At 26.0% G+C, this 27,250-nt stretch overlaps 1 protein-coding gene across 7 annotated transcripts in view; it reads left to right on the forward strand.

Annotated features, from left to right (window-relative positions):
• The window catches only part of LOC107437970 (C-Jun-amino-terminal kinase-interacting protein 4), a 53,118-nt gene extending 26,613 nt beyond the window's left edge, over nucleotides 1–26,505 (forward strand). For 2 of the 7 annotated variants that reach the window (XM_043052671.3, XM_043052674.3), the window contains 15 exons: nucleotides 1,220–1,454; nucleotides 3,139–3,291; nucleotides 5,690–5,873; nucleotides 6,776–6,961; nucleotides 8,612–8,656; nucleotides 10,258–10,450; nucleotides 13,106–13,186; nucleotides 15,410–15,477; nucleotides 15,588–15,736; nucleotides 16,510–16,681; nucleotides 18,261–18,278; nucleotides 19,144–19,257; nucleotides 22,113–22,334; nucleotides 23,727–23,855; nucleotides 24,450–26,273. In XM_043052671.3, coding sequence (XP_042908605.2) covers nucleotides 1,220–1,454; nucleotides 3,139–3,291; nucleotides 5,690–5,873; nucleotides 6,776–6,961; nucleotides 8,612–8,656; nucleotides 10,258–10,450; nucleotides 13,106–13,186; nucleotides 15,410–15,477; nucleotides 15,588–15,736; nucleotides 16,510–16,681; nucleotides 18,261–18,278; nucleotides 19,144–19,257; nucleotides 22,113–22,334; nucleotides 23,727–23,855; nucleotides 24,450–24,568 — 2,068 coding nt within the window. In that variant the 3' untranslated portion in view covers nucleotides 24,569–26,273. Of the gene's footprint in view, nucleotides 1–1,219; nucleotides 1,455–3,138; nucleotides 3,292–5,689; nucleotides 5,874–6,775; nucleotides 6,962–8,611; nucleotides 8,657–10,257; nucleotides 10,451–13,105; nucleotides 13,187–15,409; nucleotides 15,478–15,587; nucleotides 15,737–16,509; nucleotides 16,682–18,260; nucleotides 18,279–19,143; nucleotides 19,258–22,112; nucleotides 22,335–23,726; nucleotides 23,856–24,449 lie in introns of all 7 variants that reach the window. The other 5 variants (XM_071179893.2, XM_043052677.3, XM_071179890.2 and 2 more) reach the window with 3 other exon arrangements.
• Nucleotides 26,506–27,250: the final 745 nt, after the last annotated feature.

Consider the following 27,250-nt stretch of genomic DNA (forward strand, 5'->3'; position numbering starts at 1 on the left):
ATATCATAGAAAATAGTTAATTCATAACAGAGGTATAAAAAAAAAAGAAATATGTTTTGTAATTCTTTTAAATAAGCAATTATCTTTTGATAGGATTTATGTTTATTCTGAAACATTTTTGTATTTATGCTCACATTTGAAAATTTATGCATTTGATGGAAAGAACTAAGTTATATTTTATGAAACATTTTCAACGTAAATTTTACCTTTGTTTTTTTTTTATCGACAACATTCTATTATGCAATAATTCATTAGTTTGTTTTACTCACTTTCTACGACTTCCATAATCTTAATTTGAGTAATTTGTACTTTAAAGAATAGTTATGTGTTAAAAAAAAGAAGAGTTGTAACAAAATCTGTGTACAACCTAGAAGTAATAAGAATTTTTAAGTTTTACATGGAAAAATCTTTCCTAGCTCTGAAAGATAAGAAAAATATGGAAGCAAGATTGCTTTGATGTAATTATAATACCATTAACTGATAAAAATTAAGTAAATAATAATTTTTCAAATTTTCATAATTCCTTACTGGTTAAAACATCTTTTTTTTAAAAAAAGGAAAAAAAGAAAACAGCATGGTAATAAGTAACATAAGTTCCCTTATCTCCTTGATTTGTATTGCTTGGTTCCCTTCATGAGATTATTAAGTAGTCAAGCCTTGGCAAATTCTACTAGATTAGCTTAACTTTTAGTTTTGAAAAAAAAGAAAGAAAAAAAAGGTTTTAAAGCATCCAAAAAGGTTGTCTGTAAAAATTTTTGGAGAATTATATGGACATTAAATCTTAATTTGTCACTTACGTAATTAGTAATTTTTAAATATTTTTTATTTCATAACATTAATTGAAATATGTTTTATTGTTACCAAATTTTTATATTGTTTAAGTTGTAATTGTGATTCTAATAGTAACTTTTAGAAAATTTAAAAAACACTTATAATTCTAGAAAAACTTATTTCAAAGAATAAATTTGAGCAAAAAATCTTAATTAGTTACCCAATAAACGAGCACCTTATTAGCACCATTCATATAATTTTCTTTAAGTTAACCCTAAAGGAAGTCAACTCTTTTCTTTTTGTAAAAAGACTCTTAACTGAACTTGTACCATCATATTATTTATTTCTATAAAAATTTAGTGCATCATTTAACTGTATCTTTCATTGCATTTAAAAATGAGATTAAATACCATTGCATTTCATTGATTTATAAAATTACTTTCAATAGAGCAACAGAGCGCCTTCATCAGCAAAGGGCAAGGGAGAGAAAAGAACAATACAAACAAGTCAGAGCTCACGTTAAAAAGGAAGATGGGCGAATGCAAGCCTATGGATGGAGCCTGCCAATTCTTGGGGATAGTAATGGAGAGGCTGAGCCCACATCCTTATCTTTTGATCCTTCTTTTCCAGTACCTGTTCCTGTTTACTGCAGACCTTTGATGGATAAAGAACCTGGAATGAAGGTAGTTAATATAATTTTGTGTTGAGGCTCATTCAATGAACCTGGAATGAAGGTAGTTAATATAATTTTGTGTTGAGGCTCATTCAATGAATCTGGAATGAAGGTAGTTAATATAATTTTGTATTGAGGCTCATTCTCAATTTCATAAATTTTGTTTGAAAATTGATGAATTGAAAAGAAATTCCTACTTATAACTAGCTTGAATTTTATTAAGGATCTGTTTCATACACCAATAACTTTTAACAAAGAGTAAAACAGTATTCTTTTTATTCATAAATTGTTATTTTATTTATATAACAATACATGATGAATTTTAGTGTAAATTTTTATCTGACCACTGTATCACTGTGCAGTTAATAATAATATTTTTTTTAATATTTAATCCTTTTGTACCGACTGTCACGTATACATGTCAGCAAGAAACAGCTTCATATCCCTGCTGACATGCCGACATGCCAAAGAGATTTCTCGTTCACTTCTAGCCATTGCATGTTTGTGACAGCGTTTGGGAATGTTTTAAAAACTATTTGGGTTTGCAGTTCAGTTTTCATTTCATAGTTACGTCTTGTAGACGTCAAATTTTTCTGTGTTTAGACTTACAGTGATTAAGTGTTGAACAAAACTCAATATAGCAGAAATTGTATAAAAATGTATTTAAACACAAAACGTAAGGAAATAAAAAATAAAGCGAGTAAGTAGATTATTTATACAGTATATGTTGCTAATCTACTTTACTGTACATTATTAAAGAACTAATTAAGAAATATTAGAACATGTACGCTCAAAGGCAAAAAACCCCGGCCCTGGGCAGACACTTGTAAAAGAGGCTCTGAACCTCAGCACATTCAATTGCAACTCCCATTGCGAAAGGGTTCAAATGAAATTTATTCTATAAAACTTAGTTGAGTTTTTAAATTTTTTTCATTTATAAATTAAAGTAAGTATTTTTTAAATAAATTATTATTAATTGGCAATTAAAATTAATTGGTAATTAAAATTTGCTTCAGATAAAGGCAGGTGTATAATTACCAATATATATTATTGAAAACTTTACAAACTACTCAAAAATTACATTTGTTATTCAGATTTTCAAGTATTTTGCTAAATAATGAAGCTAGGAAGTTTTAGGAGATAACGTATAATTTAATTATAGAATTTAAATTTCCGATTTAGATGAAAGTTGAAATAAATTTTTTTTAAATTTCAGTTTATAGTATTTTGACAATGCTTTATTTAGTCAAGTTACGTTGTAAGAGATTATTGTCTAGTTAAAAATTATAAAATAAAGAAGTTTATGTAAATTATATACTATATGGAAAAGTTCAATTACAAATTTTTACGAATGTAAAATAATTTCCCATTAATAGTGAAATAAACATTTCAATTTAAAACACAAATTCAATGTATAGTTAGAACTCCCAAGTTATAATGTTAGAATGATAAATAAGAGTTTCAGTTTTTATGTATGCAAAATTAGTAATTATCAATCAGGCTTATGATATTATCTAAACCATATAAATTTTTTTCTTCTTTTTTAAATTTATCCACTGATAACAGTATTATAGTGCTTCATAGAATAAGACATATTCTATAAACATGCCTAAAAAAATAAAATTTTTTTACTTACATTTTTTAAAATTATCTTTGCTTAGTTGTTTAGTTTTTTTTAATAAATTTGTTGATAGATTTGGTGTTCAGCTGGCGTGAATCTAAATGGAGGCCGAACACGTGATGGTGGTTCTATTGTTGGAGCAAGTGTATTTTATTCTTCACCTCCTGAGGAGGATACTCCGACTGAAGATTTATCTAACATAGAAAAGCTAAGCCATGAGCTAGCTGTAAGTATTTTTTCTACTATCATTTCTTTAGTATAGAAATTTTATCAGAAGTGAATTTTCAAGTAATTAATATATTTTTCATTGTTACATGCGTTGTCAAGGTAAAAACTTAAATATCAAAGCATATAGATATCTTGGTATAATTTAAAGTCATTATTAGAATTTTTTTATAATATATTTTGCTTCGCTAGCAGGACTTTTTTAATGGCTTGTTTTGTATATATTTTATTTACATATAACAGAACTGGCTAAGTTGTTATAAGTGTTTTTGATGCTTTTTGACTTGTATATATAATAGAAAATTGATTTATAAATTTTATTTAGGGTTACAGAGATTGTAATAAGAACCATGTGTTAGTAAATTTAATTAAAAATTTTTAATTGTAAATGATGGATATTGTAAACTGATATTATTCAAAATTTGTTTTATGCATCCGCGCTTTTTTAATAATGTATTTTGCCAAGGCCGATAAATTTAATGTATGTGTAATATTTTTGGTATTATATCTGCACATTTGACATTGATCGAATATTCATAAAAATTTACAATGTTTGTAAAGCTAGACTTTCATTTATTTTTATCATATAACTTAAATTTAAAAGTATTGCTCTTTCTGGTTTTCAATTTATATTTTATAGTTCAGATATGTTTGTGAGACATTGCTTGAATGCCCGAATTAAGTTTAATAGTACCTTTTTAAGGAATGCTTATATATAGATAATCCATAGCTATAGCTTATATTATTACAGGGATGAGATTCTTCCGCGGATTCGCGGATTTCCGCTTTTTTTAAGATTTTTCCAGTTTTCCCGCTAATTTCCGCTGAAATTTTTTTTTGCCCAAGTTAAAATGTTTTATGAGAAATTTAATTTTCCGCGGAGGGAAATTGTTGAAGTCCCTTTTCCTCCCTCTGAAGTTTCTCTAAAAATCATTTCCTTGGGATAAAACTGGTTGACCTTTATACGGGGATGAGATTTTTTTTTGTCTCTCGAATTTCAGCCTTTTTATCAAAAACTCCGATTCTCTAAAAGTTTCGTTTTTTTTTAAAATAAATATCCCGTTTTTTTTAAATTCAGTTATTGAAGTAAAATAATTATATTTATTTACGATTTTCAAAGATAAACAGAAAATTCAATCTACGCCCTAGCTGCTAACCCTTCCGCATTTTTACTTATTTTAGCTATTTTCTCCGATTTCACGCACAGAAAATAAGATGTTCCGTATTTTTTATCCGTCGGCTGGATAGCTCGTATTTTCGTAATTCAGATCTCGATTTTTATTCACGCGATTTTAATATCAATCATCGATTTTCGTATTTACCTGATTTAAAAGTTGCACATTGCGATTCTTAATTACGCTATTTAAATATCGTATATTATGATTCTTATTTACGACATTTAAAAATCCAATATCGTGTTTTGTATTTATGCATTTTTAAAATCTCGATTTTATTATCAAATCTCGATTTTCGTATTTACCTGATTTAAAAGTTGAACGTTGCGATTCTTATTCAGGTGATTTAAATATTGTACAGTGCGATTCTTACTTACGAGATTTAAAAAATCAATATCGCGATTTGTATTTACGAGCTTTTAAAGCCCTATGTAGCAATTCGTATTCACGTGAGCTTAAAATCCAATATCGTGATTCGGTTTTGTGGTTGTAATATCGCGCGATTTAAAAATTATGCATCGTGATCAAAAAATTAAAAAATCATGATTTGTATTTTCGCATTTTTTAAATTCGATGTAGAGTTTCATATTTACGTGATTTAAAAGTCTCATATCGGGATTTATATTCACATGGTTTACAAGTTTAAAAATCGCACTTTTTTGTGAAATTTTTGTTTATATATATATATATATATATTTTTTTTTTTTGTTCCTTTTTTTTTTTCTTTCTTTTTTTTTTTTTTTTTTTTTTTTTGGATTTCCTCATTTTTACTTTCTGACTACTCTCATCCCTGATTATTAGCTGTATGCTGGCCAGGTGACCGAGCGGTTAGCGTGCCCGACTGCGAAGCCAATGGCTGCAGGTTCGAATCCCGCTCTGGGCATGGATGTTTATCTCCATTTGTTTGCTCTGCTGTGTGTGATGTGTGAAAGTGGTCCACCCTATGAATGGGCATTTGTAGCAGTGTGGCGTGGGTAATGTTGCCTGCCTCCGTGACTTAGGTTCACAGGTGCCCACTGGGTAACATTAAATGAGTAACACTTCCGGCATCCTCAGAGTTGAAGAACGAAAGTTCAATACCTGCCGTTAGGGAGAATATTATTAGATATACATAACTTATCTAAACTTATCTCTAGCTAATAATAGCAATAAAAAGTAAATAAGTTTAACTAATTTAAACATAATTTTTTCTCCTGATTTCTAATGATGGATTTCATTATACAGGAGTCTGAAAAGTGTAGAAAGGAAAATGAAGAAATGGAACAACGTCTTTCTTCATTGATATGGATAGGTACAAGTACTCATACTAATAGTAAAGTCAACGTAATTGATGCACGGAATCCTGCAGATGTTTTGAGTAGCTTTTTTGTATGCTCTTCACATCTCTTAAGCATTACCAGTGTACCAGGTACATGTATTTTTATTCATTTTTTACTTATAATATTATTACTTATATAATATTACTTATAATACATTATCTTATAATATTTGTAACATTTATAAGAAGCGAAAGTTTATGTCCTTAAATTGTGCTCAGTTATTTTGTTTTTTAAATATATTAGTTTCCTACCCCTTTTTAATTATATGTTTAAATTGCCAACTATGATTATAGGTAAGCACTGTGCTGAAGAAAATTCTTTTGCCAAAAGTTTGTTTAGGTAAACATAAATTATGAGGGATTTTGCAATTTTTATTGAGCAACGTAATTTAAGCGCAGTACAGTGATGTCACTGATTGTAGTAACTACTTAAAAAAGTTCAATGAGGCACAGGGAATATTGATCAGCTAATTTTTGATATAGACCTTTATTGTGAAATTAAATCTGAGATTGCTGTTATACCCGACTAGTGTTTTATGTTGTGTTCATTTATTTTAACCTTTATTGTAAAAAATAATACTAAATTATTTGTTTTGTGTGTTCCACAGTATAATTTCTACAACTGATAAACAGAAAATAATTTTTTGCTTAAAACGTTTTTGCGGCTATTTGTTATTTTTAATTTTTTTAAAACTACAATTAGTTAGAGTCAGTTTATTATTTTTTATTTTTTTATTCTTAACTTTTAAATAAATTATTTAGCAGATTCCCTGACAATGCTGCAGATGTAACTTAAAAATCTGCTTTCATTTCTTTATGATCACTATTGTTAAATAAGATTTTTTGATGAAAGAAAACATCTTATCACAATAGTGTTTCACTTATGTTGATTGATTTTGGTCATAGCATTATTTATTCTTAAAACTAAAGTAATATCAATCAACTTTACAGTTAATTATCTAGTTGCACTAAAATTTATTTATGACATTAAGGTGCCTGTGAAACTGACTATCCGGTTGAAGAAGAATTCCTAAAGTTAGGCGTTGAAGCAGAGAAAACTGAAGCCCCTGATGATAGTAAATCAAGTGACAGCACAAATAGCATTGGAAACATAACTTTTGTTAGTTGTTCTACTGGTCCGTCATCTAGTCCTCCTTCTCCAACTAATGAAGATAAAGGTATGAATTTAATAAGATATAAAAAAACATCATTGCACAATAAGTTTGATTAAAAGAAAAAACTCAGTATGAAATTTTAATTGTTTATAACATAGTCTCCCGATATAATGACAACTCTGGCCTACTTAAAATGAACATTATAATGTGAGGTAGCTTTATGGTGAGGATACAGAGATAAAGTGAATATTTTAGTGATAAATAGTAAATGCCGGAATAATTTTAGACTAAACCATACTATATTTCGCAAAAAAATCTGGAAACTGACTAAATAATTGATAGTAGGATAACATGTTAAATATAATACATAGGCAATCATTTCAATAAGTAAAGTATGCTTAAACAACTGCATAATCATAACAAAGTCAAGAAAAAATTTGAATACATGCTTTTAATTGCTTCCTACCTTTTAAAAAGAAGTTTACAAAGATAGAGAATAGATCCTTTTAAACCTAAAAATTACATATGTGTTGTGATGATTTTCGTTTAATAGAAAATAATATTATGAATATAGAACAGCAAATGGGACAACTGTATATATACGTTGTTATAAGGTAAGGGTTTGCTGTAATTGGGAGAGAGGCTTATAACAAAGAGCATAGACTGTATATCATGTATTATTAAGTTTGATTTGCTTCATATTACCGTTGTGTAGGGTTATATTTATTTACAGAATAGTGAAAGATCATAAAGCTTATACTTGAGGTTTAAATTTTTATTTATCTATCCATAAAAATTTATTACATTATGCTGACAAATATAGTTTAGGAACAACATGTAAGACCTATTTGTTGTTTGTGATCTTAAAACAACCCTCTCTTTTTCAGTTTACTTGAAGACCTTTTTTCAGAATTTATCATCAAAAGCTATGTGCTAGCAAGATAACATATTGTCACAAATTGCTTGCTTTAAAGATTAGGCTTCTTTAATTTCAGTGCACAAGCTTTCAAATTTCCTTTTCAAATAAGTGTTTCCAGTAGTGATGTCAAATATGCCAAATATTAAGGCAACTGCTCAAATCTTAGGTAATTCTTTTCTAATTATGGAAATGCTTTTTGGAGCAAAACAACCTCTGAAAGCTCAAAAGTTTGTTTTTTCAGCAAAGGATTCGTTAAACTGAAGAAAGGAAACAAATTACTAATAAATAGCAATGATATGTTCTTAAAAGTCTTAAAAAATGTTTAATTCAGTAATAAATTATGTTCTTGGACCTTGCTTTAGTAAAATTAATTTTGTTAATTTTCAGTGACTACTGATGTTCTATTGATTGACTGCAATTATAATTATGTCAAACTATGCTTGTGCTTTTCTCTTTGCTACAAATTTATTTTATTTCTTACCCTTCTCTTAAAGTTTTTTGTTAATAAAGTTACTTACTATCATAACTGCTAAACTCAGGTTAATAAGTATCCTTATGTGTATAATGTTTATTACATTAGTATGTAACAAGGGTAAGGAATAAAACAAATTTATTCCCAAAAATGTTTTACTGGAGGTTGCAAATGAAAATATTATAACAGCAAAATTATTTTGACACACTCAAATATATTTTACTAAATTGTATTTTAATTTTTAACTATTAATTTACAATTACAATTGTTTGAATTATTATGTTTGGAATTTTTGATTATTAATAAGATTGATATATTTTAGAAACCGAGCCAGTTCTTTTTCGGCAGTCTGCTCCTTCTACTGATGGTAATTATTTTTTTCATTTTGCTTCAAAAGTGTAGCTTTGTTTACTGATAGGTTTTCTGTAAAGAAAAGAAAAAAGAAATTGGACTGAAAGAAATTATCTAAACTGATTCTACTGATTCTTGAAAATATTCAAGACTGAAGGAGTTTCTGTTATTGAAGGAGTTTTCAGATAACCGGAAAGTTTTTAGTTATACCAAAAGATGAAAAAAGAGATACCCAAGAAAAAAGTTTTTATTTATTTATTAAAGTACTATGAAAAATTAAAAGAGTTAAAATGATTACATTATGATTGAAAATTACTAATATAAGTATCTTTTCATTATATTCATCACTTGCTTCTCAACTTTACTGAAGTCTGTGTGATTATTTGACTAATATTTGATAGAGTGTTTGGGATAGCAAATATCTACCCCTCCTGCACTACTTGGAAGTGCATCTACGCTAATTTGATTCTTTCTCAGTTAAATATTAATTTATAAAAAAATATTAAATATTAATTTATTCATAAACTATTTATATTTAGAGTAATAAAATAACTATTTAGCATCTTTTGTTTAAAATAATAAGTGAAATAAAATCAGAATCAGAACATATCATGATATATATCATATAGAACATATCAGTATCAGAACATATCTTATGTTTCTTCTTTAGTAATTAAAAATAATTTTGCTAATTGATTTCTGCATTCATAATTATTTTTATCGGTAAAAATATGGTTATAAAAAAGTAGAATTGATGTTATTGTTCTATATTTTATTTAATTCTTATTTTTTTTAAAATTCATTTTGACTTTATATTTGTTAATGCATATTTTTCCACTTTTGTTTTTATGTTTAAAACTTGAGTTCCCAATTACTCATTTCTTTTAATTTCTATGGCTATCAGTGCTTATTATAAATTGCTTAAAACTTTTAAGCACTACTCTTGAGTCTGATATCCTAAATTTTATTTTCTGGTACAATTTTTAAAATTTTTTTTTGAATGACCTTTTAGTGTTGTAGCTCTTTTCACAGTTCAGAAACAAAATCTCAATTCTCTGTGCAGGATTGCAAAAACAACTTATTTAGGGTAATTTATTACAGATAAGTTTCTACCCAATTGCACTATACTCAACAAAAAAAAGAAGATAACCTCACCCAATATCAAAGATAACTCCTTTAAGATGCTCAAAATATTGGAATAAAATTAAATAAATAAAAACTGCAATTGAAGCAATCAACAATTTTTAATAATTTTAAAAATTTATTTTACTTTTTCCTATTCTGCATTATTTTTGTTATTCTATTTAAAAAGAAAAGAACATTATTATACAGGCTAAATTAAATTGAAATAAATTTACTGAGCTAAGCCTGCAAAAGTGCAAAAGGAAAATTTTTTCTAAATGTTATTTTTCCACAAATTTTGTTTAAGGCTGCACTCGACTTGTAGGCAGTTTTTCATGCTCACTTCATAATCATTAAACAGTAAACCAACTGTATGTTATTTTATTATTAATACATTTCTCTACTTTTGTAATTTCACATCATTTTTCTACATGAAAAACTTGTGACGTAAAAATTGTGTATGTTCATATCACTGACCTCGTAATTTTTTTGTAGAAAAAAATACCAATAGTCTTGAAAATGGACCAGAGCCAAGCAGGCAGCAACAATGGATTGTAATGAAAGACCCTCCTGAAATAATTAAAGATGGTATATCAGAGTTGTCAAAAGATAATCCATTAGCTTATGAGCATATTGAAAAAATGTCTAGTGTTTTACCTACAATGTGGATGGGTGCACAAAATGGAAGGTAAGATCAACTTAAGTATCTCTAATTTTGTACATTCTTTTGCATTATGTAGCTTGTCTATGGTAAGAACTCCTCCCACCACAAAGTCTGAGGCCATCTGCTGTTACGGAAACATGAATAGCACATTTCAAGGAGGGTAGCTTCTCTTCACTCTAGAACTAACACAATAGACCGAAGATAACGATTTCCTTTCTCCCGCCGACCTAATCAATGACCCCACACCCCTACTTGAAATAGTTATAGCTAGTTACCATAGTCACCGCCGTGGGTCCAGACGAATGACTAAGGGAGTTCTTATTTGAGACAGACTATACTTGTATCAGAATCTAAATAGTATTTATTCAGATGTGAAATAATGTTTTGCGAATCATTTTTCTTTCTTCATTTTATTACTCTTCTCCATAAAATATTGAAAGTTATACAGACAAATTTAAATATCGAGGGAACATTTGAAATCTCTATTAATTTACTATGCAGTTGAACCCAGTTATAGTGAACTGCCTATGGACCCAGTAATATGCTTATTGTGAATGGAATGATGATTTACTATATCCCGATTCCTTGAAATATTCTTTTTGCAATACTATTGATAGTGAAATAGTGATTGCATTATCACATAATATGTTTGCAAATTTTAAATTAAATAGATTTTAAGTCAAAAATGAAAAATAAGAATTCATATTTAACTGAAAATTGATTTTAGTTTTACATTCTTTTTATGAAATTAGCAATTTTGAATGCAATTTGTTTCTAAGTAGATTTCATCGATTTTCTAATCAACAATCAGTTAAGAGTCTGGAATTTTTCAATCTACATTTTCTGCCTGAAGAAAAATTCAGAATGTTCTCTGCTGATGTTAATTTTGATGTATATAGGATTGAAATTTTAAGTTCTACTTCCATATTTTCTTTAAAATCTGATTCTGCAGTATCATTCTTTTATTTAACTTTGGATAAAGAACAAGAATGCCTCACACAATGCCAATTGATTGACATAATCTTTATATGTTAGATAATTTTAATCTTATACTCATTCAAAAAGGCTTTTCTTTTTACAGAATTTGTCATTTTCATTCCTTTTTGGAAAATATTGACTGCTTGTCCCAAATCAATATGTAAGAATATGTAGAGAGAAACTCTAAAATGAGTTAACTTCTTTGAAAGCTCCCTTTCTCAATTTTCTGGGAGTGATTTGCAAAGAACAGAAGTTTGGTACCCATTTTTTTCCGACTGTGGAATTCCAAATGATCAAGCTTCTATTGGTGGAAATTCCTGCGTTATTAAAAAAAAGTTCATTTACAGTTGCAGATATACTAACCAAGAAAAGAAAGGCTGCTAAATATTTTGAGACTATTTAATGTGCAGAATGAATTATGAATTATTATGAATTTTTTTCTTGGTGTATGCATATGCTGAAAATGAGTAAAATGAGCTGAATTCTGATTTTTAAGAAGAACTGTTCAAAACAAAACTGGATAGTTATCAGAAACACGTCTTTCTTCATTCTTAAATTTGGTTATTTTATTTTGAATAGAAAAGCTCGAGAAATACTTTTAAAGTTTTTATAAATGCAAATTCTTTTCTTAATTTGTTCAATATATTTTTATTTAAAGAATATCTGTATTTTAAATTTTGCTAATTTTTTTCATCTACTTAAAGAAGTTCATGTAAACAAGCTAAATATTAAATAAATTATAATTCAGTGTGTATAAATATTATTATTACTGGTTAAAAATATTGTAACTCCCTGTCTGCCTCCTGTGGAGCCCTAGCATCTTCCTTATATTAGCATATTGTATTATATTCCGAAAAATAATAATTGCAAAATGATTAATAAATTCAAGCAAGTTAAGCTTAATGTAGCATAATTAGGTAATAGCATACAAGTATGTTATAATAAAGTAAAAACTATCTTAGGTTTTTGGGATATTTATGACTTTCATTAATTTTGTGACAACCAAAAAAATATAGAAATTAATGAGCAGATGTGATGTACAAATAAAAATGTATCAACAACAATGGAAAACTGCAACTCCATCATTAGTTAAATGTTGTTAGATGTTAGATATATATTTACAAAACGTAATTGTTCTCGGTAATTGAAAGGAAAAAAGAGAGTAAGAAACAAACCTGCTCCTGCTAACTATTTTAGATAACTGCTTTAAATGCAAGTAATTTGTAGTAAATTAATTGTAATTGATTAATTTGATAATATTGTTTTTGAAGTAAAAACTTGCTGTGTAACTTTAAAAATGTATACACAGAGGAAACTACTAGCTAAAGTGAAACTACTATACACAGAGGAAACTACTAGCTACTATTTATTATGATTTTTACTATCCTAAATTTTTTAGTACTTTCCTTTATGTTCCACAATTTTCAAGTACATATTATTCAATTTCTTGTTTTTGTTTTCATTACACTCAATTTTTATTGCATTGATTATTATTATTATTATTTTTTTTTTATTGTGAAATTTAATAAATATTTCGAAAATATCTTAATTATTGCATAATTTTCTATGTTAGGTTAATAATATTTTCTTCCATGATTTAAAATTTTTTTTTCAAGATAAGTTATTTTTATTCAGAATTATTAAATTAATTTTGCTATGTTTCATGAAAGTTCAAGTTTTATGGTAATTTTTCATTTTCAGTATATATGTTCATTCATCTGTTGCTCAGTGGTGGAGATGCATTCACACTGTGAAATTAAAAGATGCTGTATTGAACATAGTGTAAGTTTTTTTTTATATGCATATTTCTTATTATTATTTAGTTAAAGTAAGTACTTTTTAAATGTAAACTAACTAATAGTCTTTATACAGGTTTCGTAGTTGTTCTGATATTCTTGATTTTCCTGATGAAAAATAGTTTGTCCTGATATTCCTGGTTTTAGTATGTGTTAATTTCTTAAGCATACAAACGAAAAAAAATAAATAAATAATATATATATTCGAAGAATTGAAAAATTTTAATTATCGATCCAACATCTTTTTATTTTATTTCATAATACCAATAGAAATCACAAAATTTGAAAATGCAATAGTTCCAATTAAGGGACTGTCTGCTAATTATATATGTTTCAGACATATCACCTTAAACATGGGATTCACTGTTAAAACACTTTCAGAAATTCAATTATTATATGAAAAGAAACTCAATAATTTTATATTATCCTTTTATGGTGATGAATTTGGGGATCATTAGCTTATTTATTTTTTTTAAAAAATGTAGCAACAATTCTTGAATAATGATTTTGTAGTTACACAGTTTATGATTTGTCTCTTTTAAGTGATTTTTAAAAATTATTGATTTTAATCAACAATAGTTGATTGGAATTGATAATTCATACAGTTATCATGTTTTAGAATTTTTAAATGAGGAATTGAGGGATGGGATCATCTGCTAAAATTATTTTTGTGCAAAAGTGTTAAGTGGAATATTCATTGCATTTTCATATCAAGATTATTGAAACTCTTTAAAATTATTTGATTAAGGAAATCCTGAACTCAGTTACAAATTTTAACTATATATCGGTATGAGAGAATATTATTTAATTGTTTTGTATAAATTTTTTCAAATTATTTTGACTTGTTCAGTATTGATAAAATTATACTGGAAACTGTTAAATCTTTCTCTTCTAAACAAAGTAATTCTAAAATTAAAAATAATATATTTTATTATTCTTTTGTGGTGAAATTTGCTTTTATTCCGCTTAAGTTAAGCTAACTATACTCTTTTTAGTTTGTTGTTTACTTTTTAATAGTCTGGTTTATGTATACTTCTCCAAAAAATGACCTGATTTTAATTTTTGGCTTATTATGAAACCTGCTTTATATTGTACTTTTTTATCATGATTTTGTATTATATGAATTATGTAATGAATTTATTCATTAGTGATTTAAAATCTATAAATATATATCATCATTGTATATTATGTGATTGAAGCACACTAAACAATATTTTAAATTTTTACTTACATTTAACAATCTAAATTAAATATATCTAGTTCAAAATACGTTTCCCCCTTAGTGTTTTCTTTGTTTACTTTTCAAACTTAATTTTAATAAAAAATTTGATTGCTGAAGTTCTGTGTGCATTCAGTTCTAAAAAAAAAAAAAAAATTTAAAACTATTAAAAATGTTTTTCTTAGAAAAATACATGATACTAATGATAGTCTTAAAATATTATGAATAGTTTTTTTATAATAAGGAGCTGACTAAATATTACAAAAGCACCCAGGATGAGAAGAACTTTTAGCTTTGCTTACTTTTATTTATAATTAATGAGTTAAGTCTATGCTTTTACATATTCTGAAAATTCTTGTGCTTAAATTTATACTATTTCTTATTTAATTATCTATTGAAAAAGGTACAGGTATTATTTAAAGTTTTTATGAACTTCAAGTTGTAGCTTACTTATTATCAAGAATCAAGTGAATTTACGAGAATAAACAAAACAATTCTAAAATTTAATACTTTGTTACATTATGACATTCATATTTTTAAATTTTAAATATTTATGCTTAAACATCAATTATAAATTTTGTTAATTAGACATAAAGTAATCAGAGTTGCTGCATCTATTTCATTAATAAATTTCATTATTTACTTCATTTTAATTGAGTGACAAATTTGCTAGTTAAACATGTAAAAATTAAGTGGTTAGACGAAAAAAATTAATTAGCTACATTTTTTTATAAGAATTGTATTTGAAGTTTAATTCTAAACCAAACCTATGATATTGGTTACTCTAACTTGAACTATTTGACAGTTAAAAAATATGAAATTAAGGTGAATTTTAAAAAAAATGTAAGGGTAGCAGAGTGACCTAATTAGTTCATATTTTATTATAAGAAAGGGTAAAGAGTTGAAACATGCTTGCCTAATACTTGAATTGCTCTTATGTCAGCGAAAATGAAATAAATGTAACACTAAAATATTATGTATACTTTTCAGACATATTAAAGGAAGAGTTCTTGCAGCTATGGCAAATGGAACTGTAGCAATTTTTCATAGAGGTGAAGGTAAGAGTAAATTTGTTTATTAATGCAAGAAACTTTTATGTGAAATTATAAATTTGTAGTACAACTATTAAATTAATTTATTCTTGTTTTAAATTACATGTTTTTTTTAGATAATCAATGGGAGTTGAATAATTACCATCTGCTTGACCTTGGATATCCTCACTACTCTATTCGATGTATGATAGTAGTTCACAATAAAGTGTGGTGTGGTTATCGAAATTCCATTCATGTACTTTGTCCGAAGACTTTATCAATAGAGGTAAAAAAATTATTACAAAGAAACAGAAATCATATTTTCTTGATGCAAGTAATATTATATTCATTACCATAACATCAAAAGTTTAAGATTTCTTATGCTTTAAGATGTCTTATGCTTTTTATATTTCATCTTCTTATCACATATCTTGTCTTACTAAATGTTTTGTTCAAAATAAGTGGAGAGAATTAATAAATATTTATTATAACCCAATTGATTATCTTAGAAAAATTATTGCTGTTATATATTTATGTATATTTTTTATTTAACATTTCTATATATTGAACCCTTTTTATTTTTAATTGCAATTGATCATCCTCAAAAAATAATAGTTATTATGAATTTATGTAAATTTTTTTTTATTTAACATCAGTATCACTTTTCCGTCCCATCCTTTTTAGAAAAATCCCAATAATCGTGCATGCATATTATTACTGACTTTAATATTCATAGCACATATTTTCTTAATTATACATCCATTATTTACTTACAGTTTTTAAATCTAAATCATAATTTTTAATTCTAAATCATAAATAAATGTAGAATGGAAAATACTAAAGAAAGCATGATGAAAGCTTAAAAAATTTTCATATTTTTAGCAAATTAATTATTGTAATTTGCATTCACACTGTCGCTTGAAACAGTTTAATTTATGTATGTATTTAACCGACAAAATTATATGTTTATTTTGTATTAGAATTTTTTGGTATACTTAAATTAATTTTTTAAACATATGTTTTATTTACTTGACTCTAATATAAATGTTATTGGAACAGAAAACATTTGATGCTCATCCTCGCAAAGAGAGTCAAGTGAGGCAACTAGCATGGGTTGGAGATGGAGTTTGGCTCTCCATCCGTCTTGACAGTACACTACGCCTTTATCATGCTCACACATATCAGCATCTTCAAGATGTGGATATAGAGCCTTTCATATCAAAAATTCTTGGTAAGAGAGCCTACTCTTAAAATTCCGTGATTAAACTAATTATATTGTCTAAAGTTAATTTTTTTATGTAATGAAATTCTTATCCTTTTATATTTATTTGTAGTTTTCTATTGTAGTTGATCATAATTATATGTTTTGATCTCATCAAATGAAATAAATAGAATTACCACAGCTACAAATCGTAGTTTTGATAAAGAATTACTAAAAACTTTTCATAATTGGAGAAAAGTCAGGTTTATAACGGCATCTTATTTTATAGTACCTATAATCCTTTATTTATTTTATTATTATTTTGCTTATTTTACATTTAATGAGATAAATATAGAAATGGAACATCTAAAGCTTGCTATGATTTTTCTCCAATCACAAAAAAGTTTTGCTAATTGGAGAAAAATCCAATTTATAGTAGCATCTTATTTCCTATAATCTTTAATCCTTTATTTTTCATTCATGTAATTAATTTTACTATTTTTAGAAAAGATCCTTTTTTTATATATGACTAAATGCAGTATTTTAAAAACTTTTACCAACAACTTAAACATTTCTAAACTTAATGCAATTTATCACTTGAAAATAGCTCATGAAATATCAATTAATTGTTCAATTTCATATTATAAAATTTATAAGAAAATTATCTCCATTGTGACTATTAAAAAACAGCTTCTTAACAATTATAAAGCTTTGCTATAAACTGGTATCTATATAAATATGCAGTTATAATTTTTTGATTTTCTTCTAACTTTCTTTCCTAGGAATGATTAACAGGGTGCATAGCGTTTTTAAAAGTGCTTATAGCTGCTTATTTTCAATTTTCGTTTTTTAAGAGCCCTTAAAGGTGCTTTTTTCATTGAATGTTTTTAAGGAGTGCTTAATTTTCCATTTTTCAAAATCAGATTTTTCCTATACTATGTTGATTTTCATTTCGAATTATGCAAAAAGATGCAGTTCACATTGTTCTATTCAACGTTTTCACAACTAATTCAACACCTATCTATTTCGGCTTATTGTCAATTTGTAGCGTATGAAAACGCCATTCGTTTTACATGATTCAAAATTTCATGATTTGTGACAATTGTCAAAAACAATGCCAAAAGGTTTTTTGTCCGTCAATTGTCAAAAGCTTTCCAACCCTGCATAATTAATGATATTTTTATAAGTGCTTAATAATATTTTTTGAGTGCTTGAAAAGTGCTTAAAAGGTGTTTATTTTTTGTTGAATAATTTGGCTACGCCACCCTGATTAATTTATTTAAGAGCTTTAGTTTTTTCTTTTGAGGCTGGGGAATTCTTTAAAATTCCGCCTTACCTTAGATTGTTTAGTATCTTATAGTTAGCAGTTAAATATCGTACTATAGAATCTTATCACATTAATGTCATTATGTTTTGTGTATGTAAAAAAATTTTGGGCAGCTTTTATATATATTGATATATTAATATTATTAAATACTTTTTATATATTTTTTTGATGTTAGTATTTTTTAATAATTTTTAGTTTTGTTTTTATACATTTGTATGTATATACAATTTTTTAAACAGAATTATTTCGATTAGTTGGTAACTTTAATCATTTTTATTTTAGATGTAATAGATTATCGAAGTAAGTATTAAAGATAGATTTTGTAATCCTATGCTGTCTTTCTAATTTTTTTTCATTATTATTTAACAAAAATTAAATTGTTTGGGCTATTTCATTTTCATGCATAAGATTAGTCTTAACATATACTTAAAGGGTAAATTTTTTTGTTTTGTTTTAAAATATACTCAGACTTTTTTTTTTTATAAATTATTTTTTTTTCCTAAACTGAATAAAATACAAAGCGTTAAAAGCTTTTGAAAATATTTTTCTAAGGAATATAATTAATGCAATTTAGAAGAAATTTTTTAAGGCATTTAATAATTATAAAAAGTAATAACAAGCAAAATTTAATTAAATGTTTTATATTTCTGTACCATTAAAGATTATATGAATTACACCTCACAAAGAAATAGTAGTATAGTATAAAAATCATGCAAAATTCATATGTGGCGTCAATAGCTTTTGAGTTTTAAAGTATGAGAATTTTAAGTATGACATTTCATTTACAAGAAGAAAAAAAATCTTTTTCTTATACAAATGTACTTTGATAGCAAATACAGGCATCTAGTGCCTGCTATTTATACATTTGCATTGACACTTCTTGGCATTGCTTTTAAAAAGTTTGTTTATATTATAAATATTTTGTTACTTTTGAAATATTAAATTTTAGCATTCTTTTTAATTTAAATGTAGTATTTTTTTATTATTTTTAGTTTCCAAAATGGCTGTTTTTAATCATTTGATTTAAATTATTGGCTGCTTGTATATTTATTTGTATTTAATATTTAATGTTGAATAAAAGTAAACTTTTCAATTATTGTATTCCCAATAGTGTAATCAACATATTTAACTTAAAAATAAACATTTTTTTTTGTTTCTGTTTCAGGGACTGGAAAATTAGGCTTTTCTTTTGTAAGAATAACTGCTCTGGCAGTATCTTGCTCACGCCTTTGGATAGGTACTGGAAATGGAGTAATATTGTCTGTTCCTCTTCATGAACGTAAGATGAAATATTTGCTTATATCTTGCTTTATAAAATAAATTTGTTTTGTTCATTGTTTTACTGAAAAAAATTTATTGCTCTAACTTGATCAATCGCTCTGAAAGCCCAGTTGTATATTCTAAAAGTTATACCACAACTTTTGATAATGCTTTATTTTAACCAGTGATTTAAAACTCAGAATTAATGAGCTTTGTAATCCTAAGACTTACTTTGTTTTCAAAATCATTTTTTAAAATATTTATGATTACAGATAACGAAATAAAGTTTTCAAAATGAAAAAAATTGTGAATAAACAAATAGTTAAGTAGAAGCGTTATCTGTAAAGTAAAATTATATGAATAATAATGTTAGTTATTTGTAATATTATAATTAATATTCAAATTAATAGGTATGAAAAATAAAGGCTACATTTCCCTAAGATAGTGTATGTATTATTTTAACTATATATTATTAGTTATTTGCCTGTTGTATGATAAAAAAAAAGACTTGTGATTTGATTTTTTCCCCCAAAAGATTTTGGTAATCCTTCTCAAACTATAGGTTATGAATTTCTGACTTATTCTATGCTTTTAATATCAACTTTTAAAAAATCCATTTATATATATATATATAAAGATGCATCTAGCTAGTAGCTCAATGATAACTTGTCCTACAAAACTGACATAAAAAATTGAAAGTCTGTAAATCTGTTGTCATATCTGAATGTATAACAAAATCTGGCAAGCAGTTTCGGTATGGTTTTTGTGCATTAGCATTTGCATCATTTACATACGTACCTAATAGAAGTTGAATTGAATAATCTATTGATAATTTTGCATTTTATGAATATTTTTAGCAACTTCTAACAAATTGTCTAATTATATATATGTATGAAACAGGGTTGGGGTTTTGGACGTCCTAAACTGGTTTTGGACAGGACATGTGGGTTTTACTGTCTTAAACTGGGTAAAACTGTCCTAAACTGGGTAAAACTGTCCTAAACTGGGTAAAACTGTCCTAAACTGTCTAATACCTTGAACTTTTGTAAAAGGTAAAAATTCTATAGGTGTAACCATTGTACACATAATAACTACATGTATCAATGAATATTTGATATTTTTTATACAATTTACTATTAAAAGAAAATAATATAATATAATAGGAAAAGGTTTATAATTTTTGAAGCTCCCCAATTTATTGAACAACAAAAGTGAATACCTAATCCTTTAAATATAAATATGCTTTTAATACTGATAAATAATATTTTCGCATAAGGATAAATATGGCAATATTAAAAAATAATAATTTTTTTTAAAAAATATACTAAATTTGTTAAAAAATTAACCTTTTATTTTTCACAATATTTTTTTAAAAATGTGTTATAATTTCTGCATCACAGGATGATAAAAAAAGACATCTATTTTTAAAAAATTGTTTTTAAAGATAATTTTATTAGTTTAAATTGAAAATGCAAAATAACTGAAAAATATGTAAACAGTTTTGAAGGGCATAACATCAGTTTCAGGTCTGACACTGGTGATGTATCACCACTATGCTAAAAGAATTGAACATGAATGAAATAAAAGTATTCTTGAATAGTACTATAGATAAATAAACCTGTTTATGACGAACCAAGCACTTAGTCCCTAATATTTTAACCTGTATGGCAAGGCCAAACTTCAGTTATGTACTATTGAATGAGAGGACCAATTGAACTTGATTACTGATTAATCTACCTACAAATTGAATAGTCAAACAATATTAATAAAACATTATACTTTTAAAAACAAATATTGTCTAGTATATTTAATTATCAATATGTTATTAGTTCTATGTTTATTTTACCTCTTAAATATTGTTCAGATAAAATTGTGACATAATTTGAGTAAAAGGGTTTTGGACAGTTTAAGACAGTTTTGGACAAAGGGGTTTTGGACAGGACGGTTTAAACCAGGGTTTAAACCGTGGATTAATCCATTCTGTCCTAAACCTTGCCAACCCTGGTATGAAATAATAATAATGTTTTGGTGGCATTCTTTTTTAAAAAAGTTTATAAAATTTCGGAATTCACTGAAAACATTAAATTTGCGGTTTTTGACCTTCCCAAATGTGTATACCTATACATGTCATCAAAATAAATAAGAATATTTGTTAGTATCTTTTGTAAGTAAAGGAAGAGAAGAGTTTTTTTTATGCTATTAATCCTATATTAATATACTTTAATGTAATTAAGTATGTATGACTAATGTAATTATAATTGGGAATGATGTAATATTTAGTTCAAAACTGAAACAAAGGCACATTTCAAACTCAGTTAATTATTTAAATAGTTACTTATGGATAAGTATTTCATGTAATTAAAGCAATATATTATAAGTTCTCCTTTAAATAAACATAAATTTTTTAAAAAAAAATGTTTTATTTCATTAGTAAGTTTATATTGAGTGTGAGAAAGGGATTTTAAATTCAATTTTTTTTATTGGATGTTTTTTTTTACTATTATTTAGGTTTATATTGAATGAGTAGCTTTTTTGGAAGTGCAATTTAAATGGAATGTATACATTTAAATTGCATTTCTAAAAAAATGATTTTATTAAAATATGTTTGCTTGATACATTATACCAGTTTTAAAAGCATTATTATAGGAAAAATGCATATCTGATGTTTATGCCCTCTCATTACTTTTGTTAAGGTTTGTTTTGCCTCTTTTCATTATTGCCCTCTCGGTATCTGAGATTTATTTTTAATAAATTCACTAGTATCTATTTGTAATATAAACTGCATTTTTAAATATTAATTATAACAATTAATTACATCAGAAAAGTTTTTTTGGGTCTATATGCATTTAATGAAATTCTGTTTTACTTCAACAGCTTGCCGAAAACGACTAAGTGAAGATGCTCAACTGTCAGGTAATTCTATACGGGTATATCATGATGACAAAGACAACTTAATGCCTGGTACTTTTGTACCTTATTGTTCGATGTCAGAAGCTCAACTATCATTCCATGGTCATAAAGATGCTGTCAAGTTCTTTGTTGCCGTTCCAGGTATGATGGAAAGCAAAGCCTTACAAAGTACCTATTTCTCCAAAGGTGTGGTGAAAATACTGCCCGTTTTTTTTTGTTTATGATTTCTCTTAAAATGCTTTTGCATGCTTCCTATGATGTTCAAAGTTTGAGTTTATGGTTTCTTCAAAAAATATGTAAAAAATTTTCCTTTTTTTTTCAAAAAAAATTAAATTTTGTTTTTAATAACTCTTTTTACTGGGTTGCGCAGTCTCCTTTGTATGGCTTTCTGTTAGCACACTCTCTTTAAGTAGTTGTTAGAGTGAGAGCGACACTTTTTCCCCCCTTTGTATTTATATCCACTTTCATTTAAGTCCCATATTTGTTTCCCACATTGTTTCTCAGATTATTATTGTGTTTATTATAGTTGGGTGTAACTGTAGAAAATTCATTTCTTTTTTATTGAGATTAAATAAAAATTACTACTTTTATTTCCAATGCCATTCTGTTACAGCTAAAATGCCTTTATATTTTGGAGATAATTTTTCAGTTGCTTATCTGACCTTATGTATATTATCTGACGTTTTTTCTTCATAAGTAAAATATGTAATTATCCAAATAAGCTGATCAAAGTTAATGTATAAACATTTTTTTTGTAAATATTTTCATGATTTATATGAATACAATGGAGAACAGGTAATTTATGCTAATTCATCATCTGCTTAGATGAGAAACTTTCTGTGAACAATTTATTGACTCTTGTAACTAATTTCAACACTTTTGTTGACTCCTTTTTTTATCACTGATTTTTTGAAAGTTTTTAAATTATTAGCAACAAATCTTAAATTTTCTGCAATATCTTTTAAATTTTTTTGCTACTGGTACATAAGCAAAGATCAATGTTTGGCTTACAGATCTTTTATTTGTCGTGTTTAGAATTCAGATATTTTCATTTTAGAGGTTTTCTGTCATTTTTCTTGAACTCTTCGTAGCAGAAGCGGAATTTTACTTTTCACGTTATTTATGTGTTTGTGTATAAATATATGTAATGAATAATACTAAAATATTATCCACGATGGCAATAAATTTCTACCAGCGACATTCACCTGTCCATGTATGTTATGTATATTTGCTGCTTAGATGAGACAGGTTTACACACCGGGACACTAGCATATTTAAATAGGTAACATTATGTATATTAGATAAGATTCACAGTTTCACATGTCATTCATGAATTCATATGTAGCATTTTAATAATAAATAAAAAATCTTTTTTTTCTTTCAAGGAATTGTAGTCTGATAAACTTTAAAAACTTGACTTAATGATTTATTCATAAAAAATTTTGATGTGTGCCATTTTGAATTAAATAGAATTCAGATTATTTAAATGTCTGATATTGGGACCCTGTATTATTTTCTTTTTATGAGAAATTTTATGCCAATAACCTTAATAGAATTTTTTTTGTTATTCATGTTTAGGTCAGGGTGATATGAACTCAATTACGTCACTCTCAGATGATAAAGAGGATGACTCATCTGAAAAAGCTTCTAAACCCAAATACATGTATATATTATCTGGGGCAGAAGGTTATATAGATTTTAGAATTGGTATGATGTGTATTTATTTTTTAATCTTTATTTTAATTTTAAAATTCAGATTTGGGTTTTAATGAATTCTCTGTTTAATAAATTTGTTGGCTAAATAGAAGTTGTAAAATTTTTACTATTACATTTATTATTAGATTTTAGAAATTTATATTGTATATATTTTTAAAGTGAGGTCTAAGCAGTTCATATAGTAGATGAATAACAGAGTTAATTTATATTTTTAAAAATCAAACGTTTAGATATTATAGCTGCTAATCTTTCTCTATTTAAGAAATTAGAAAAAAATACAAATATTAGAAATATTTTATAAAATTTTTACGTATCCATTTTCCAAAGATTTTTTTCATTTATCTATTTGACGTTTTGCATTTATTATCGTTTTTAAATTAAATCTAATTAATAAGTAGCTCAAAACTATTAAGTTTTTATTTTTACAAAATTTTGCCAAACTATTTTCTTTATCTAAATTGTCTTTAATGTAAATTTGTATTGAACTTGAATCTTATATAGTTTCTTTGTGTAAAAATTTTTTTTGTTTTAATTTACTTGTTTTAGCAAGTTTATGTTTTAATTTTTTTAAACCATTTCTTATAGGAGACGAAGATGATGACTGTGATGAAATTGACCGCTCATGTAGGAGCTCTCTGAGATCTGAACAGAGCCATTTAATTGTATGGCAAATCCCACTGCCCAGCACTACGCCAAGTCACTAATACAGTTTGTGTACATTTTTTACTATGCAATTTAACAAGCCAATGTGTTTTGCTAAGATTTCTTATGTATGCAAAGACAAGACTGATTTATTAACTAAGTATGTATCATATGGTTAAAGCCTAGATTTTTATGTTTTGTGAAATTTTAAATGACAAACTATTTATACTCAACAGAAAATGCGGCTTTGTTGTTAGGATGATATGGTGCTTTTAACCTTTGATCTGTACATTAATTTTTATGTAGCGCATATTGACTTTATATCTATTTTAGAAATATTGAATATTTATTAAATCTATTTATACTATACTGAAAAAGACTTTGTTCTCTCTTTTATTTCTTTTATTCTAAGTCAAAGGGAGAATGTGAAGTTTTTGTTCTAAGTCATCTTTATGATCATGATCATCTTATTATATTTTTTGGCTGAAGCTTATCACTGGAAAAATTTACTAGAGTCCTGGTTCAAAATAAGCTGAATTAATTGATTCAATTTCTGGCAATTCTTTTTTAAAATTGTACAAGTGTGGTAAAACTAAGCTAGTACAAGTGTGTATAAGTTATTTTATTTTATTATGGTTATATTTTAACCTTTTGAATGTTTGAAGTTTTTTTTTTTTTAGATTAAAAATGCTTTGCACAGTTGCTTTTAGTGCACATTTTAAGGCTTAGATAGTGCTGAAATTTTTGTTCCAAATTAATATTTTACAGTTTCAAAACTTCAAGAACTATTTTATCAAGATATTAAGTCAAAAGTTGGTTGTTACAGTTTAGATTTGCTATATTCATTTTGTGACCTGTTGACAAAAAGCGGGGTAAAAGTTATTACTTTTAAAAAACAAAGCAAAATTATGCTTTAAAAGTATTTGTTTAGCAACAAATTTTTTTTTATTAAATTTATTGCAATGTAATTAAAACTATAAAGTGAGAGCTTTGATACATCAAAATTAATTATGTGTGCCTACTCCTATTAATAAAAATAAATCTTTGTCGGGATACTTAGTTTGTATACAATGGCTCATTAAAAGAATGTTTAAGTTTTCATTTTTTAAATGTTTTGATATGGTTATTGGTTATTTACAACTGAATCTTTTTTTCTTTTTTTTTTACTCTTGGAATGGAATAAAACTTAAGAGTGGAATGAGGCATAAAATATTTTAAAGAAAAGGGAACATTGTTTTAATTTATGCATAATTTTAATCTTATCTAGTTTGCATAATGTGACCCGAATTATGACAACTATGACAACTTCCCTTATAACAACCATCTTTGAATGATAATTTAATAGTATTTTATTTGTAAAGTATTGCGCCAAAAATTATTAATAATATTAATTCTAAACTAATAAAGCATAAACACTATATACACACAAAAAAATTAAATTAATTTAGTATCTATTGAATTATTTAATCAAAATTCTTTAACTGATACAAGTTTTTATAAAGGAAATTAGCTTTGTGACATCAAACGTGTGTGTTAACTAGCCATTATTTCTCTCTAATAATTGGTATCGATTGATTTATATTTCAATAAATGTGAAGAATTGATTTAATATTATTAAGCTATTGTCAATGCAATAATAACAATTACTGAATTGTTGAGTTTCTACTTCTTGAGTTTAAATTTAAAGAACTGAAAGAAAATAATAAAAATATTAGTTTTCTTTTGAAACTTGTCCAAATGCTAAAAAATTGTTAGTGCCTAATAAATTTGAATCTACTCCAACCCTTTTGTGAAATGAATCAAAATTTGTTAAAATGTGACTGTTAAGAAACTTTTGAGTTTAACTTTTAAGTTCCATTATTGAGAAAGTTAGATAACTTATTTGATAATAATAATAAGGCTCATAAAAATTTAATGAATTTATTAATAATGCACACTCTGTATTGAAAAGGATTTCTTGTTAAGATTGAAAACTTTAATTATTATTTTTTTTTTCATATACTAAGTGGGGAATTTTTATGCCCTTTTAAAATTATTTTAAAGGATTGAACTTTTCTCTTAGTGCATCGTACGTTTTTTAAGTAGTATATGATTACATGTATTGAAATCCATGTTGGATTTACTATATTTATACTGTGATTACATTTAATTGTTCTTTTTGAGCTTTTATTGCATCTTGTAGACAAAACTAATGAAATCCAGTTGTATTTTAATGCAATAATGGGAATTGGTATTTATTCTAATTATTGATAACATATTATATTAGTTTGACGCTTCTTACTTGCCTATTATAAATATTTCAAATTTTTATCTATTTGGTTGTTTTAAAAATAAAAGTATGTTTCTCCTTTTTATTTTGACCAGTGACTATTTTCAAGAGCAGTTGTACCCTGGAAATTTTACATTATGAGCTTTAAAAATTTTTATGTTTCAGTGTTCTTATCGTCTGTTTTTATTCTTATGTATGTTATACCAAAAATAATTATATTACTAATTTTTTAATTCGCTAAAATTCTTCCATAGATTCCATTAATTTTACTTAGTTACAGAATTAACTTCCGTTTAGTTGTGATTCTAATACTTAATTCCTCTGGGAATAAATATTTGCTATGCAATCAATTTTTATTTTTCTTCCTGTTTTTTAAATTAGCATTCTTATGATAATTTAAATAGTTGGAATAAATATTAGGTTTTAGTTAAATTTGGTTTTAGTAAAAGTTGAATCAAAATACTTGAACTTAAAC

The sequence above is a fragment of the Parasteatoda tepidariorum genome, chromosome 1 (genome assembly GCF_982258835.1).
Source record: "Parasteatoda tepidariorum strain Cologne lab strain chromosome 1, Ptep-v5.0, whole genome shotgun sequence".
Classification (NCBI taxonomy): Eukaryota; Metazoa; Arthropoda; class Arachnida; order Araneae; family Theridiidae; genus Parasteatoda; species Parasteatoda tepidariorum.